Consider the following 18482-nt stretch of genomic DNA (forward strand, 5'->3'; position numbering starts at 1 on the left):
AGGAGGGGGGGGGGTTGATGCTGAGATGTTGATATACTTGGCATGCAGTGGGAGAGCGCCTCTAATCTCAGCTTTTCAAAGGCAAAAACCGGCATATAAAACGCCTGTTTTTGCCGCGAATTGCGCAGCGTTTTGCCGCGATTTGCGGCTGTCACCGTTTATCCCCAAAACACTGTAGACCCTCCCCAAGCTCAGAATCAAACTATTTGTGCCGCGTTTTGCCGCGTTTTGCTGCGTTTTGCCGCGTTTAGCGGCGTTTTGCCCCGATTTGCATCTAATACGCAAAAGCTGAAAGCTTCTGAACCCAAAATTTTGGGTTTGGAAAAACGGCCCTAAACCCAACTGCTTTGAAACGCCAAAAAACGTGATCGTGTGCATGGACACATAGGATAACATTAAATGTGTTCAGGGGCAGTTGAAAAAAATGCCCAAATGCCTCTGAACTCGAGTTTAGCAGCGTCTCGTGTGCATGGGGCCTAATACGTAAGCCCATGTCCTTTTGAAAATAAGAGTATCAATGCCCCATACAAGGGATCATTATATAAGCTTGACTTTTTTTCACCTTTTCTCCACCCTTTCCAGGTAAAATTTTATTTTTAGTCCTTGGAAATTTTACCTGTATGTAATAAAAAAAAATTGGTGACTACTCAGTGATGGGAGAAAAAAAAAAAAAAAAGAGGACCTTGTCTGTCACATGCCATCCTGAGAAAATGGCAAGCATTAAAAAAAAAAAAAAACAGGAGGGGAGGGAGGGAAAATAGAGGGGTGGGGCTGAACCTCTGACTGGTCTTTAAGGGAAAACTCAATTTTTTTTGCAAAACAAAAATTTAAAAAAAATTCCCTTCCAGAGAAATCTTTTAAATGGACTGGACTGAATATTTTTTTTAAATGAACCTGTAAAACAATTTTCTGTCCTTATTACCACCTGAGCAGTCTCAGTGTTGTAATAACAAGAGAAACAGCCTCACTAAACTTTTTATCTATGATTCTTTGAGTCATTAAAGTGATTGTAAAGTCAGAAGGTCTTTTTATCTTAGGCCCCTTTCACATTGAGGAGTTTTTCAGGCGGTAAAGCGCTAAAAATAGCGCTGCTATCCCGCCTGAAAAACTCCTGCCCAGCTACCTCAATGTGAAAGCCGAAGGGCTTTCACACTGAGGCGATGCGCTGGCGGGAGACAAAAAAATCTCCTGTCAGCAGCATCTTTGGAGCGGTGAGAGGAGCGGCATGTATACCGCTCCTTCACCGCTCCTTCCCATTGAAAACAATGGGAACCGCGGCAATACCGCCCGCAATGCGCCTCTATAGAGGCGCATTGCGGGCGATATTAACTCTTTATCGGCCGCTAGCGGGGGTTAATACCGCACCGCTAGCGGCTGATACCCGCGGCAATTCCGGCGGTATAGCGCCACTATTTTTAGCGGCGTTATACCGCCACCGCAGCTCCCGCCCCAGTCTGAAAGGGGCCTTAATGCACACTTACCTGAGCTCCATCTTGATCCAGCGATGTTGTAGGAGTGTCTTGGCTGCCCGGGACTCTCCCTCCCCATTTGCTGAGACAGCAATGCAGCGCCATTGGCTCCCACCGCTGTCAAAGTCAGTGAGCCCAATGAGGCGAGAGAGAGTTGGGGCCAAACCACGGCTCTGTGTCTGAATGGACAGACAGAGCTGCAGCTTAGCTGCCCCCATAGCAAGTTCCTTTGCTGTGGGGGCACTTGGCAGGAGGGAGGGTCCAGAAGCGAGGGACTTGAGAATAGGAGGATCTTGGTTGCTCTGTGCAAAACCACCTGCACTGAGGAGGTAAGTATAACGGCCCAGATTCTCAAAGGGCTTACGACGGCGCAACGCCATGTATGCCGTCGTAAGTCCTAATCTGGGCCGTCGTATCTATGCGACTGATTCTTAGAATCAGTTACGCATAGATATCCATTAGATCAGACAGGCGTACGCCGTCGGATCTTAAATGCAATTTTTTTTTGTCCGCTAGGTGTCGCCTCCGTCGTTTTCCCCGTCGAGTATGCAAATGAGCTAGATACGCGAATTACCGAACATACGCGCGGCGACACAGTAAAGTTACAACGTTTACGTTAGGCTTGTCCCGGCGTAAAGTTGCCCCTGGGTATATGAGGCGCAATCAATGTTAAGTATGGCCGTCGTTCCCGCGTCAAAATAAAAAAATTGACGTAGTTTGCGTAAGTCGTCCGTGAATGGGGCTGGACGCCATTTACGTTCACGTTGAAACCAATGACGTCCTTGCGACGTCATTTGGAGCAATGCACCCTGGGATATTTTACAGACGGCGCATGCGCAGTATGTTCGGCGCGGGAACATGCTTAATTTAAATGCTACACGCCCCCTACCCGCCTAATTTGAATTAGGCGGGCTTGCGCCAGGTGATTTACGCTACGCCGCCGCAACTTTACAGGCAAGTGCTTTGTGAATAAAACACTTGCATAAAAAACTTGCGGCGGCGTAACGTAAATGAGATACGTTACGCCCGCCCTATGTTACGCGATTCTACGTGAATCCGGGCCAACATGTTTGTTATTTTTTTTAAACAGAGACTTTAGTATCACTTTAAAGTGATTGTAAAGGCTCGTTTTTTTCCCTATAAAAATAACAAATGTTATACTTACCTCCTCTGTGCAGTTGGTTTTGCACAGAGCAGCCCAGATCCTTCTCTTCTCCGGTCCCTCTTCTGTGACCCTGGCCCATCCCTCCTGTTCAGTGCCCCCACAGCAAACAGCTTGCTATGGGGGTACCCAAGCTGAGTCACAGCTTTGTGTGTCCATTCAGACATGGAGCCCCATCCCCTCTCTCCCCTGATTGAAGGATCAAGGAAGGAAGGGTAAACCCTTGAAGTCACACATCTCTGATGTCCTACTGCAATTAAGGGAGTAGCAACTTCAGCTTGGACCAGGCCACGCCCCAAACACGTTTCACTCCGTCCCCTAGAGCTTAGTCATGGGGATGACTCCCAAATCTCTACCCTGATTGGCTAGCTGACTTTGATTGACAGCAGCGGGAGCCAATTGCGTTGCTGCTGTGTCTCAGTCAATCAGAAAGGAGACTCTGAATGGCTGAGGCAATCGTGGACATAGCTGGACCTCAGGTAAGTGTGCTTTTTTGCATTTTCCAGATTTGCACTACAGCCCATTTAACATTATTTCCTATGGAACACGTTCTGTAGAGCAAATCTGCAAAAAGCACAAAAAATGCATCGTGTGAATCAAGCCTTATGGGGGCTGAGGGGGGCTGCTGCACACAGAAGGCTTTAAGATAAAAAAACTTCTGCATTTACAACCCCTTTAACCACTTCAGCCCCGGAAGGATTTACCTTCTTCCTGACCAAGCCCTTTTTTGCGATACGGCACTGCGTCGCTTTAACTGACAATTGCGCGAACGTGCGACGTTGTACCCAAACAAAATTGACGTCCTTTTTTTCCCCACAAATAGAGATTTCTTTTGGTGGTATTTTATCACCTCTGCGATTTTTTTTTTTTGCGCTATAAACAAAAAAATAGTGAAAATTCTGAAAAAAAAGCAATATTTTTTCCTTTTTGCTATAACAAATACCCCCAAAAAATATATAAATAGTCAAATTTCTTCCTCAGTTTAGGCCGATATGTATTCTTCTACATATTTTTGGTAAAATAAAATTTCAATAAGCGTATTGGTTTCTGTAACGAGACCCTTGCTCGCTCGCTTCCGCTCCCCCGACACTCCTCTGCTACTATTGAGTCAGCTTGCAGATCGCAACGTCTGATGGTTCGGTCATCCAAGGCTTCGGGATCCGAACTACAGCTATGTGCCGTTCGGAATCCATTAGAACAAACACCAAGCAGACTGTATGTAAGTTCAAACAGGAAGACTTTTATTGGAAGCACACAACACACTTTTTTACAGAATTTGGAACATCCCGCCCCCAACAACCGCTTTGCTATTAGTCAATTGTAAAGTACATGTAGTTCTCCTTCAGGTCCTCTTAGCCATGCAAATGAGGACTTGAAAATGAGTCAGCAGGGATTGGTCCGATAGCTTGAATAGAAGGACTGCTATGTGTAATGAGACAGAAGCCCCAGGGGGCAATCAATGTACACAATAGCCAGACACAGAACAATGGAGCCGTCTGGAGCCTTAAGACAGGGCAGAAGACCCCCCACTGTGTAACAGATTTCAAGGAGGAACACTTCCACATTCCAAGGTTCATGACAATACTTCCCCTGGGAAAAAGTCCAACAGCCACAGTGGGACCCCGAACGGGTCAAGTCGAGGATGTTGGAAAAGTAGTCTTAGGCCCCATACACATGGGGCCTAAGCGCAGAGGCGCTTCAGTTCGCATGTGCCGCGCTATATAAGTTTTTCATTCATTCATTCATTCACACATGGTCGGACCAAACCGATGAGACTGGCCCGTCGGACCGTTTTCATCGGTTCACCTCTGAAGTGGCCGTACGGCCTGATATGTGTACACACCATTAGTCCAAAATCCGAGCGGGCCAGAACGCGGTGATGTCAAACACACGACGTGCTGAATAAAACGAAGTTCAATGCTTCCAAGCATGCGTCGACTTGATTCTGAGCATGTGCGGGTTTTGAACCGATGCTTTCTGTACTAACCATCGGTTTGGTCCGATAGGGCATCGGTCCATCGGTTCGGTTTTGAAGCATGTTTAGAAATTTTGGACCGAAGGAAACCAGACCGATGGCCTATACACACGGTCGGTTTGGTCCGATGAAAATGAACTTCGGTTCATTCTCATTGGACCAAACCGACCGTGTACGGGGCCTTAAGGTTCCAGGTCTGTCTGCCGGGGTAACCCCTCCCGTCTCAGTTCCAGCATGTCCCGGGTCCCCAGTATCTTTTCTGGCCCATAGTCTGTCGGTAGGAGGCCCGCTCCCAGTCCCTTCCAAAACACACAGTGACAGTGGGTTCTGTCACAGTTTCCACAAAAGTTATCGCGTCTACAAAATAGGGGATAGATTTATGGCATTTTTATTATTATTTTTTTTTATTAGTAACAGCGGCGATATGCATTTATCGTGACTGCGACATTGCGGCGGACAGATCAGACACTTTTGACACTATTTTGGGGCCATTAACAATTATACAGCGATCAGTGCTATAAAAATGCACTGATTACTGTGTAAATGTCACTGGCAGGGAAGGGGTTAAAGTTTAAACACTAGGGGGGCGATCAAGGGGTTAAATGTGTTCCCTGAGCGTGTTCTAACTGTAGGGTTGATGGGCTCACTAGAACACAACAGAGATCACTGCTTCAGATGACTGGGAGCAGTAGATACCTGTCATGTTGCTAGGCAAAACATGGAAATGCCTTGTTCACATAGGCACCTCCCTGTTCTGCCTCTCCGTGCCACAATCGTGGGCCACCTGAAGAAATCAACGTTTTGCGCACCCGTGCCATTTTGACGACGTATGTCGTCGTGAGCCGCTCGGCAAGTGGTTAAGGCCTGGTTCTCACCTATGCAGTTTGCTTTTGATCCGTTTTTGCATGTGCATTTTTTATGCTCTTTTTTGGCCAAAGCGCATCAAAAACACGTAAAAAGAAGAGCTCCTGGGAAAATACTGATACCATTTTTTTTTTTTACATACTGGCATATTAACAGCCCTTTGCCCAAAACAGCTTAAATACACCAATTTATACAATTTAATCACAAAGTTTATCAGTTTAGATGACTTCCGCATATTATAAGATTGAAAAACTTTTGGTTGCTTGAATGCAAAAAGATTCCATGTCCCGTCCTTATAACGTCACACTGTACAGCCATTTCTTATGGGAGCGCTGAATATGAACTTCCTGTAGTTTCACTTGAATCTGCAGCTGCGAACAAATCGTAGGCAGCTAAAACAAGACAAAGATTAGAATGTTAAAATCAAATATATTATCAAAAAGGGGAAAAACTTAAAGCGGAGTTCCACCCTAAAAATGAACTTTATATTAACAGCTTGCCTTTAATGTAAAAAATATATATATATATTTTTTTACTCACTTCTATCTGGGTGTTACTAGGCAGTTTCGTAATCTGCCTAGTTCCTGGGCCTAGGTGGATCAACTTCCTGTCTTAAGACCCCATTGCCTCCTGGGAAATTATGACACTCATTGAATGCACACTGTCAGTTTCTCACAGCGTGTATTAGAAGGTGCAGTCAGACTGAGCCAACCTGAATTCCAGGCTGGAGGATATCCAACATCATCTAGTGCTTTCCTCCCCAGCTTAAAGGGGTTGTAAAGCTTCACGTTTTTTTCACCTTAATGCAGCCTATGCATTAAGGTGAAAAAACATCTGATGCTTACAAGCCCCCCCCCCCAGCCCCCCGTTTACTTACCTGAGCCCTCGAAAGTCCTGCGTCGTGACTTCTTGGCCCGGGCTTCTTGGCTCTTCTTGGCTCTTCATTGGATGATTGATAGCAGCACAGCCATTGGCTCCCGCTGCTGTCAATCAAATCAATAAAACGGCGCTTCTAGGGTGACCACATTTCCAAACTACCATTCAGGGACACCCCAAAAATCAGCGTGTGCTGTAACGAATCACAGCACAGTGATTGGACACAAGAGGCGGAATTTATGATTTCTCCAATCACAAGCAGGGGGCCGGATTGTGCTCCTCCAGGCAATTACCGGTCAGGACAAGTACTGTCAGTGAGTAAAGCAGTGATGTGGCGGCCTTTTTTGGGGGCATAAGATTGGCCCAGGAGGTGGCTGTATCAGTTTCATTCTGGGACACTGTATTGTCCTGGAATGAATGCGCCCGGGACAGACCTGCAAAATGCGGGACTGTCCCGGGCAATCCCGGACACGTGGTCAACCTAGGCGCGCCGGGGGGCATGGCCGAGTGATACAGTCTGTATCAATGGAGCGTGCCCGCAAGCTAACCCCCTTGGGAGAGAGCTTCCCAGAGTGGGGTTAACTCTTGAGGGAAGGAGCCGAGACAGCCGCCGAGGGACCCCAGAAGACGAGAATTAAGGCCACTCTGTGCAAAACGAGCTGCACAGTAGAGGTAAGAATGACATGTTTGTTATTAAAAAAAAAGGAACCTTTACAACCCCTTTAATTGTCCCTGGCCCATCCCTTTCATTTATTGGATTTCAGTTCTTTTAATTATGGAGGCTCAGCATCATTACTGGGGCAGTCTGCTGTTTTCAGTATGCTACATAAAGCCCCTCCCACCATCTATGATCTGCCTGCACTGCATAGAGAAACACAGATCCGGATAGTGATGGCATTGTTGAATTAAAAGTAAGATATATAATACAGATGAAAAGTTTTCATTTCAAAATGTCATTAGAATGTTGATGGGGGGAGGGTAAACCTGGAAGGCAAAATATAAGCAGATTAAACTTTAACTTTAACTCAGCTCCACCTAAACCTAGCATTTCGGTCTCACTATTTTCCTGTGTTCTTTGGATGGAAGTTTTGGGGGTCTGTTAGGGGGAGCAATGGCTGTGGAATGTGGGAGTGGTAACTACTGGGGTGACTTACTGGCTGTTTTATGTGCCCCATTACCCCTCTTCTTCTTTTCATGCTGAGCCACTGCTGGGAAGGGAGGGGGACAGATTGAGCTGAAGTGCTGAGTAACTGCTGGGATAGTAAATAAAAGGAGATGTACTGCTAATTTACTGCTGGGATAGGGAACAGAGGAAGCTGAGCTGTGGTGTTACTGCTGGGATAGGGAACAGAGGAAGCTGAGCTGTGGTGTTACTGCTGGGATAGGGAACAGAGAAAGCTGAGCTGTGGTGTTACTGCTGGGATAGGGAACAGAGAAAGCTGAGCTGTGGTGTTACTGCTGGGATAGGGAACAGAGGAAGCTGAGTTGTGGTGTTACTGTTGGGATAGGGAACAGAGGAAACTGAGCTGTGGTGTTACTGTTGGGATAGGGAACAGAGGAAGCTGAGCTGTGGTGTTACTGTTGGGATAGGGAACAGAGAAAGCTGAGCTGTGGTGTTACTGTTGGGATAGGGAACAGAGGAAGCTGAGCTGTGGTGTTACTGTTGGGATAGGGAACAGAGGAAACTGAGCTGTGGTGTTACTGCTGGGATAGGGAACAGAGGAAGCTGAGCTGTGGTGTTACTGTTGGGATAGGGAACAGAGGAAGCTGAGCTGTGGTGTTACTGCTGGGATAGGGAACAGAGGAAGCTGAGCTGTGGTGTTACTGCTGGGATAGGGAACAGAGGAAGCTGAGCTGTGGTGTTACTGCTGGGATAGGGAACAGAGGAAGCTGAGCTGTGGTGTTACTGCTGGGATAGGGAACAGAGGAAGCTGAGCTGTGGTGTTACTGCTGGGATAGGGAACAGAGGAAGCTGAGCTGTGGTGTTACTGTTGGGATAGGGAACAGAGGAAGCTGAGCTGTGGTGTTACTGCTGGGATAGGGAACAGAGGAAGCTGAGCTGTGGTGTTACTGCTGGGAGAGGGAACAGAGGAAGCTGAGCTGTGGTGTTACTGTTGGGATAGGGAACAGAGGAAGCTGAGCTGTGGTGTTACTGCTGGGATAGGGAACAGAGGAAGCTGAGCTGTGGTGTTACTGTTGGGATAGGGAACAGAGGAAGCTGAGCTGTGGTGTTACTGCTGGGATAGGGAACAGAGTAAGCTGAGCTGTGGTGTTACTGCTGGGATAGGGAACAGAGGAAGCTGAGCTGTGGTGTTACTGTTGGGATAGGGAACAGAGGAAGCTGAGCTGTGGTGTTACTGCTGGGATAGGGAACAGAGGAAGCTGAGCTGTGGTGTTACTGCTGGGATAGGGAACAGAGGAAGCTGAGCTGTGGTGTTACTGCTGGGAGAGGGAACAGAGGAAGCTGAGCTGTGGTGTTACTGTTGGGAGGGGGGGGGCAGAGGGAGTTGAGGTGCTGAATAACTGCTGGGGGGGGGGGCAGAGGACACTGAGGTGCTAAATTACTGCTTGGAGGGGGAGCAGAGGACACTGAGGTGCTGATTTACTGATGGGAAGGGGAACAGAGGAACTGAGCTGTTGAGTTACTGATGGGAAAGAAGAGGGAGCCGAGCAACTAAATTACTGCTGGTACAGTGAGGAAAAAAAAGTATTTGATCCCCTGCTGATTTTGTACATTTGCCCACTGACAAAGAAATGATCAGTCTATAAATTTAATGGTAGGTTTATTTTAACAGTGAGAGACAGAATAACAACAGGAATATCCGAGAGAACGCATTTCAAAAAAGTTATAAATTGATTTGCATTTTAATGAGTGAAATAAGTATTTGATCCCCTATCAATCAACAACATTTCAGGCTCCCAGGTGTCTTCAGGTAATGAGCTGAGATTAGGAGCACTCTCTTAAGGGGGGGGGGTGCTCCTAATCTCAGCTGGTTACCTGTATAAAAGACACCTGTCCACAGAAACAATCAGATTCCAATTCTCTCCACCATGGCCACGATTAAAGAGCTGTCCAAGGATATCAGGGACAACACTGTAGACCTACACAAGGCTCGAATAGGCTACAAGACCATCGGCAAGCAGCTTGGTGAGAGGGTGACAACAATTGGTGAGATTATTCACAAATGAAAGAAACACAAAATAACTGTCAATCTCCCTCAGTCTGGGGCTCCATACAAGATCTCACCTTGTGGGGTTTAAATGATCATGAGAACGGTTAGGAATCAGCCCAGAACTACATGGGAGAATATTGTCAATGATCTCAAGGCAGCTGGGACCATAGTCACCAAGGAAGAAATTGGTAACTTTGCCGTGAAGGACTGAAATCCTGCAGAGCCTGCAAGGTCCCCCTGCTCAAGAAAGCACATGTACCGTCCTGTCTGATGTTTGCTAACAAACATCTGAATGATTCAGATGAGACCAAAATTGAGCTCTTTGGCATCAACTCAACTCACCATGTTTGGGAGAGGAGGAATGCTGCCTATGACCCCAAGAACACCATCCCCACCGGCAAACATGGAGTTGAAAACATTATGCTTTAGACCTTCAGTACAACTTCCCTGCATGAAAGGAACGATGGATGGGGCCATATACTATCAAATATTGGCTTAGAACCTTCTTCTCTCAGCCAGGGTATTAAAAATGGGTCATGGATGGGTATTCCAGCATGACAATGACTCAAAACACACGACCAGGGCAACAAAGAAGTGGCTCAAGAAGAAGCACATTAAGGTCCTGGAGTGGCATAGCCAGTCTTCAGACCCTAATTCTATAGAAAATATGTGGAGGGAGCTAAAGGTTTGCGTTATCAAACGTCAGCCTCGAAACCTTAATGACTTGAAGAGGAACTGCAAAGAGGAGTGGGACAAAATCCCTCCTGAGATGTGTGCAAACCTGGTGGCCAACTACAAGAAACATCTGACCTCTGTGATTGCTAACAAGGGTTTTGCCACCAAGTACTAAGTCGCTGTTTACACACAGAGCTCCACGTCCCTCCTCTGTCACTGCTGATCGCGGGTACCTGGTGGACATCGCGGCCGCCAGGCACGTGCATCGGCATCACGTGACAGGCACAGTTTTTCCTCCGCTGCGCGCCCTCGGCGGCGTGAGGGGGGAATGTAAACAGCAGGACATCCAGGGACATCCACCCGGCAGGTGAGAGCCGCGCTGTGGGCGTCTTTCGTCTATAGCGCGGCTCTCAAGTGGTTAAGCCCCAGACCATTTTGTTGCTAAATGACCGGGCCACTTTTTGCGATTCGGCACTGCATCGTTTTAACCAACAATTGCGCGGTCGTGCGACGTGACTCCCAAACAAAATTGACGTCCTTTTTTTCCCACAAATAGAGCTTTCTTTTGGTGGTATTTGATCACCTCTGCAGTTTTTATTTTTTGCGCTATAAACAAAAATAGCGCGACAATTTAGAAAAAAATGAAATATTTTTTACTTTTTGCTATAATAAATATCCCCAAAAAATATATAAAAAAAATATTTTTTTCCTCAGTTTAGGCCGATGCGTATTCTTCTACATATTTTTGGTAAAAAAATTGCAATAAGCGTTTATTGATTGGTTTGCGCAAATGTTATAGGGCCATATTCTGGTAGAAAGTAGGCGGGCGGCGTGTAAGCCATTTACACTCCGCCGCCCTAACCTACAGGAGCAAGTGCTGTATTCCCCAAACACTTGCTCCGTAGTTTGGGGCGGCGTAGTGTAATTGGCCCGGCGTATCCCCGCGTATATCCAAGGGGGCGGCTTGTATTTAAATTAAGCACGCCCCCGATTAGAACGAACTGCGCATGCGCCGGGCTTAAAATAGTCCAGTGCGCATGCTCCAGTTCTCGGTGTAAAACGTCAATGACGCACACGTCGGCGTCATTGACGTTTTAAAGTCGTATTCGCGGACGACTTAGTAAAACGACGTACACGGCGGGAAAACACGACGCGGACCCGACGCCATACTTAACATGGCCTACGTGGGACTGGCGTAAGGTTACCCCTCATATAGCAGGGGTAACCTTACGCCTACGCAAACGACGTTAGCGACGGTTACGCGACGCGATTTCGTTCGTGAATGAGCGTATCAGGCTCATTTGCATAAACAAATGAGACCTGAACGTAAACGCCACCTAGCGGCCGGCGGAGTAATTACATTTAAGATCCGACAGTGTAAGTGACTTACACATGTCGGATCTTAAGCGTATCTATGCGAAAATGATTCTAAGAATCACTCGCATAGATACGCGGCCCAAAAAAGAGAGATACGATGGAGTATCCTGAGATACTCCATCGTAACTATACTCAGAATATGGCCCATAGCGTCTACAGAATAGGGGATAGTTTTATAGCATTTTTATTAATATATATTTGTTTTACTAGTAATGGTGGCGATCAGCGATTTTTATCGTGACTGCGACATTATGGCGGACATATCTGACACTTTTGACACATTTTTGGGACCATTGTCATTTTTACAGCGATCAGTGCTATAAAAATGCACTGTTTACTGTGAAAATTACACTGGCAGTGAAGGTGTTAACAACTAGGTGGCGCTGTAGGGGTTAAGTGTTCCCTAAGGAGTGATTCTTACTGTAGGGGGGCATGGCTTGCTGTGACACGTCAGGCCTCGTACACACGACCGAGTTTCTCGGCAAAAACCAGCAAGAAACTTGGTGGGAGCTTTTTTTTGCCGAGGAAACCGGTCGTGTGTACATTTTCGACGAGGAAACTGCCGAGGAACTCGACGAGCCAAAAAGAGAGCATGTTCTCTATTTCCTTGACGAGAATGGAGAAAATTGGCACGTCGAGTTTCTCGACAGCCTAACAAGGAACTCGACGAGCAAAACGATGTGTTTCGCCCGTCGAGTTCCTCGGTCGTGTGTACGAGGCCTCACAGATCATTGTTCCCGATTACAGGGAACATGATCAGTGACAGTGTCTCTAGGCAGAAGGGGGAGATGTTGTGTTTACACTAATATCCCCCCGTTCTATCTCTCCACGAGACGATCGCAGGTAAGCCCACGGCGTTCGAGTCCGCGGGACCCGCGGGCGGGCTTACGGAGTGTGCGCATCCGCAACAACTGCTTCTTAAAGGGGACGTATATATACGTCCTTTTGCCTGCCCGTGCCATTCTGTGTGCCTTGGGGCGGCAAGCGGTTAAAATGCAAATCAATGTATAACTTTTTTGAAATGCGTTTTTCTGGATATTGTTGTTGTAATTCGGTCTCTCACTGTTAAAATAAATCTACTATTAAAATTATAGAATGATCATTTCTTTGTCAGTGGGCAAACGTAGAAAACCAGTAAAGGATCAAATACTTTTTTCCCTCACTGTATGGTAAATCAAGAGGGAGTTGAGCTGTAGAGTTACTGTTTTGATGTGAAAGCAGAGTAAGCTGAGCTGCAGAGTTACTGTTGAGATGTGAAAGCAGAGGGAGCTGAGCTGCAGAGTTACTGTTGAGATGTGAAAGCAGAGGGAGCTGAGCTGCAGAGTTACTGTTGAGATGTGAAAGCAGAGGGAGCTGAGCTGCAGAGTTAGGCCTCGTACACACGACAGAAATTCTCGGCAGAATTCGCCGAGAAACTCGGTCAAAACCCGGATTCTGCCGAGAAACTCTGTCGTCTGTACAGTTTTGGCTCGATGGAGCCGCCGAGGAACTCGACGAGAAAATAGAGAACATGTTCTCTATTTTCTCGTTGTCCTCGTTCTTCTATGGGAGAAGCCGGCCCGTCGAGCTCCTCGGCGGCTTCATCCCAAAACTCGACGAGGAACTCGACGTGCCAAGCACGTCGAGTTCCTCTGTCGTGTGTACGGGGCCTTACTGTTGAGATGTGAAAGCAGAGGGAGCTGAGCTGCAGAGTTACTGTTGAGATGTGAAAGCAGAGGGAGCTGAGCTGCAAAGTTACTGTTGAGATGTGAAAGCAGAGGGAGCTAAGCTGCAGAGTTACTGTTGAGATGTGAAAGCAGAGGGAGCTGAGCTGTATAGTTACTGTTGAGATGTGAAAGCAGAGGGAGCTGAGCTGTAGAGTTACTGTTGAGATGTGAAAGCAGAGGGAGCTGAGCTGCAGAGTTACTGTTGAGATGTGAAAGCAGAGGAAGCTGAGCTGTATAGTTACTGTTGACATGTGAAAGCAGAGGGAGCTTAGCTGCAGAGTTACTGTTGACATGTGAAAGCAGAGGGAGCTGAGCTGCAGAGTTACTGTTGAGATGTGAAAGCAGAGGGAGCTGAGCTGTAGAGTTACTGTTGAGATGTGAAAGCAGAGGGAGCTGAGCTGCAGAGTTACTGTTGACATGTGAAAGCAGAGGGAGCTTAGCTGCAGAGTTACTGTTGACATGTGAAAGCAGAGGGAGCTGAGCTGCAGAGTTACTGTTGAGATGTGAAAGCAGAGGGAGCTGAGCTGTAGAGTTACTGTTGAGATGTGAAAGCAGAGGGAGCTGAGCTGCAGAGTTACTGTTGAGATGTGAAAGCAGAGGGAGCTGAGCTGCTAAGATACTGCTGGAAAGAGGAAACTTGAGCGGTTGAAAGAACTCTGATTATTGTAAACTGGAAGGAATCAACTGTCTTTCTATTCTCTCCCAGCTGACATGATAGTCCCCCATTTAAGTGGATGGAGGCATGCATAGTGTGTATCCCCCAGTGCAGCTTGGAAAATTTCAGCCAGAGGTTGTGTTCTTTTGGTCAGGTCATACAGTGGGGTTCTCCAGACAGTGAGGTTGTAGTAAATAGTTAGCATGCTTTTTATACAGACATAGGTGCAACCACCATTCTCATATTTGGTGCCACTAGGTGGTGGAACTATATGGTTATAATGTAATTTCCTGTCTCTGTGTTCCTGTTGTTTTCCAATTAATCAAGAAGGGCTCAGTCATGTGTCTAGCAACATTCCAACTGGTAAGAGTCATATCTTTATGCATATGACATGCGTTTCAGAAAGTATATCACTTCTTCAGTGTTCTTCCAGAAAGTATATCACATCTTCAGCATTCTAGTGCAGTGTTTCTCAACTCCAGTCCTCAAGGCGCCCCAACAGGTCAGGTTTTCAGGATTTCCCTCAGATGAAACACTGTGGTAATTACTAGTGAAACTGATCAAATCACCTGTGCAAAATAATGGAAAGTCTGAAAACATGACCTATTGGGGCACCTCGAGGACTAAAGTTGAGAAGCACTGTTCTAGTGAAATGACAGGGAGGAGAAAAGGATAAGTGCACTAAAAGCTATAGGAGCCTTGGTTTCACCCAAGCTTAGGGACTTACAAACCCTACCAAAATGTGTGCTTTCACAATATACATTACCCCATACACACCCTTTTTGCCATAAAGCTTTTTCCGAGCGTGGTTTTTCCTTGGCTTTGACCTTGACCTTGATTGTTCTGAGGAATCTGTAGACGTTGTCTGTGAATGTAAAATGATTGGCTCGTGATTTTGAACATTCTAAACCATTATACAGTACTAGGTCAGGTACTATGTGCTGCTAGCTGTAGTTGTGGCAAAAGATACAAATGTGATTGTTTGCTAGTTAGAAGCATCAGGGCCGTCTTTAATATGGTTTGGGCCCAGGGCAAACATTTTTTTTGGGCCCCCCTCCAGCTTATTTTGGGCCTGGCTGGTTCACATGTATGTTTTGGCGGTCCTCATTTGTGCAGGTACAGCAGCCCATTGATTTGAATGGGCTGCCATGCCTTTGTTTCCTGCAGAAAAAGGTGCATTCAGCATTTTAAAAATACACTTGCCTTGAAATCCATTCTGCTTTTGCACCATGCTACTTACCTGCAGTTCTTGCACACACAAACGCACTGTGTTTTTAAAAGCGTGACCTAAACATCTAAAAATGCAGCAAGTTTGACAGTGCGGGAACTGCAGATAAGTCACAGCAGACAGCAGAATGGACAGACAGTGCTGTATTTCAGTGCTTGATGGGCATAGGCGTGCCGTGTGCGCAGCCTATTACATGAGGCATGAGCTTTTCTTTGCAGGAAACGCAGGCATGGCGGCCCATTCAAATGAATGGGCCGCTGTGCCTGCGCAAATGTGGGCCGCCAAAACACATACATGTGAACCAGCCAGGCCCAAAATAAGCCCATCAAGCAGTTAAATACAGACAGTAATGTCATCTGCTCTGAGGCTTTACTCAGCCTGGACTCCAGGTCTGGTCTGTTATTTAAAGAGTTCCTCTATTTTACACATGGCATGGCATGGGGTCCCATGGTGCTAAAGCAGAATGGACAGACGGTGCTGTGACCCCATGCCATGCTATGTGTAAAATAGAGGAACTTTTTAAAACACTGACCAGACCTGCAGTGAATCATCAAATATTATAAAGACTTTGGGCACACTCTACAGAAAACTTCTATTTACAATATAGATTAGCAAACAGTGACATACCTTGAGGAGCAGGACATGAAGAAGTCAGCCTCACGAAGAGCAAACAGGGGATGTTATAAAATCACATTCTAATTCACTTTTATATGCAAGCAGCACCCAGTGGCAGGAAGGGAGAAGTGCGCGTCTAAAGGGAAGCCAGGGGTGCTGTACATTTTAAAACACTGGGAAGGGAAGCAGTACTGTCACTGGCTGCATGCCGCTGATGATTTTCAGCCTGATTTGTGGGCAGCACAGGGGCTTAACGGGAGGCAGGGCCGCCATCAGGAATTTTGAGGCCACTTACACAGCTTCAGGCATGGGCCCCCTGGAGCAAAGAACCGGGGGGGGGGGGTGCTGCCGCCTGAAATTAATAAAGCAGGGGGGGGCTGCCGCAAATTTAGAAGCGGGGGGCCATTTACAAAAAAAGAAATAAAGAAAGAAAGAAAAATATATATAAAAAAGGGGTGTAGCCATCCGGGGCCCTGGGGACCTCTGGGCCCTTTAATAAAAAGAAAAAAAGAAATAAAAAATATATATAAAAAATATATTTTAAAAAGGGGGTTGCCATCTGGGGCCCTGGGGACCTCTGGGCCCTTTAATATTTTTTTTTTAATAAAAATAAATTACAAAAAAAAGGGGGTTGCCATCCGGGATCTCTGGACCCTTTAATAAAAAATATATATAAAGAAACATTTATAAAAAAAAAGGGGGGGTTGCCATCCAGGGCCCTGGGGACCTCTGGGCCCTTAAATAAAAAAGAAATAAAAAATATATAAACAAAAATAAAAAAATAAACATTTATAAAAAAGATAAAGGGTGTTTGCCACATGGGGCCCTGGGGAACTCTGAGCCCTTTAATAAAAAAAAATAAATAAAAAAAAAAAAAAATATATATATATATATATATATATATATATATATATATATATATATATATATATATATATATATATATATATATATATATATATATATATATATATATATATATATATATATATATATAAAAAGAAATAAAATATATAAAAAAAATGTTTTTTATAAAAAATAAGGTGGGTTGCCATCCAGGGCCCTGGGGACCTCTGGGTCCTGTAATAATAATAATAATAAACATTTTTTTATATATATATATATATATATATATATATATATATATATATATATATATATATATATATATATATATATATATATATAAATAAAAAGATTTTTTTTTATTAAAAAAGGGGGGTTGTCAAAAAATTGGCCCTTTAATAAAAAATTAAATAAAAATATATTAAAAAATTGTCCGTTTAATAAAAATACATAATTTTTTTTTAATTTAAAAATAAATAAAAAAAAGGGGGGTTGCCATCTGGGGCCCTGGGGTCCTCCGGGCCCTTGGGGGCCTCCGGACCCCTAAAAAAAAAAAAAAAAAAAAATTTTTTTTTTTTTTTTTTTCAAAGGGGGTTGCTTTGGGCCCCCAACAGTGACAGGGCCCAGGGCCCCTGCGGTAAAGACGGCCCTGAGAAGCATTAAGACACCCTAACCAATTTAAAACAAGATTTTTTTTTTTAAACTAAATGAAACTACAATGAGGTTGTATTATGTGGCCATGAGCTCTTTTAAACTCTCCAATGTACAGATAAAAGCAAATGCTACTTATAGTCAGGGCAGACTGACCATTCAGGCACTGGGGCCCCATGCCACTAGGGGGCCCCATCAGGGTTGCCAGCCTCAGTAAAACCAGGGACAGTATGTACAAATCTGTGTTTTTTTTACACCTGTCCCTGAAATGTCCCTTACCGACATCCTTTTGGTCTAAAAATCCCAAGATTACAGCTGTCCCGCCTCTCCAGTACCTTCTCAGTGTGTGTATGTATACTGTGTGTGTGTGTCTACTGTGTGTCTGTATGTGTACTCTGTGTGTATATATTGTGTGTCTGTGTGTTTATACTGTGTATGTATACTGTATTTGTGTGTGTGTGTGTGTGTGTGTGTGTATACTGTGTGGCCCCATAATCTATTGCCTGGGGGCCCCATAATCTCTTATAGCCTGGGAGCCCCATAATCTCCTATTGCCCGGGGGCCCCATAATCTCCTATTGCCCGGGGGCCCCATAATCTCCTATTGCCCGGGGGGCCCATGAGCTGTCAGTCTGCCTCTGCTTATAGTACAAGTAGTGATTGTAACCTAAAGTGAACTGGTTAATCATTCAGTGCTTAGCAGCAAGAACCTGCTATTACCTTTGTTGGTCTGACAATTGTCCTCTGTGCCCCCTTGTGATCCTGGTTTCACCCTTGTTACCAAGGGTTTGACTTGTCTGAGCCATAGCCCACCACCACTGTTCCTGGACTTCATGATACACAGGCTCTGCTAACAACCTCTCCTGCCCATACTGCCTATGATTATACCTTTCACACCCCACAATTCTTCAATCAATTATTGTCATTTAAAACCTATGCACTAGGAAGGTTCACCTGCAGTGAATGTTTGCCGAAAGCCAGCTACTGCGGTTTAGGCGTCATTCACATAGGTGTACTGATCTGTATGCCTGTGTGAAGAAGCCAACGTGACCCATGTGGGGTTCACAGCTGACCCGTGCAGACCTGTGCAGGTAGCCTGTTCAAATCAATGACAGGCTCCTGGCTGCACAGACCTGCATAAATCTCCATGAGCACCCCAAAGGGTACAGGTCCCATGTGTAGCGCCTGTGTACTTTCAGTACAGGTGCTAT

At 45.6% G+C, this 18482-nt stretch overlaps 1 protein-coding gene across 2 annotated transcripts in view; it reads right to left on the reverse strand.

Moving 5' to 3' along the window:
• Nucleotides 1–5163: 5163 nt before the first annotated feature.
• LOC120936250 (adhesion G protein-coupled receptor F5-like) overlaps nt 5164–18482 on the reverse strand; it is a 135109-nt gene continuing 121790 nt past the window's right edge. For both annotated transcript variants that reach the window (XM_040348469.1, XM_040348470.1), the window contains exons 15-16: nt 14710–14797; nt 5164–5862 (exon numbers count right to left, since the gene is read on the reverse strand). In XM_040348469.1, coding sequence (XP_040204403.1) covers nt 5792–5862; nt 14710–14797 — 159 coding nt within the window. In that variant the 3' untranslated portion in view covers nt 5164–5791. The remainder of the gene's footprint in view (nt 5863–14709; nt 14798–18482) is intronic.

Source organism: Rana temporaria, chromosome 4 (assembly GCF_905171775.1).
Source record: "Rana temporaria chromosome 4, aRanTem1.1, whole genome shotgun sequence".
NCBI lineage: Eukaryota > Metazoa > Chordata > Amphibia > Anura > Ranidae > Rana > Rana temporaria.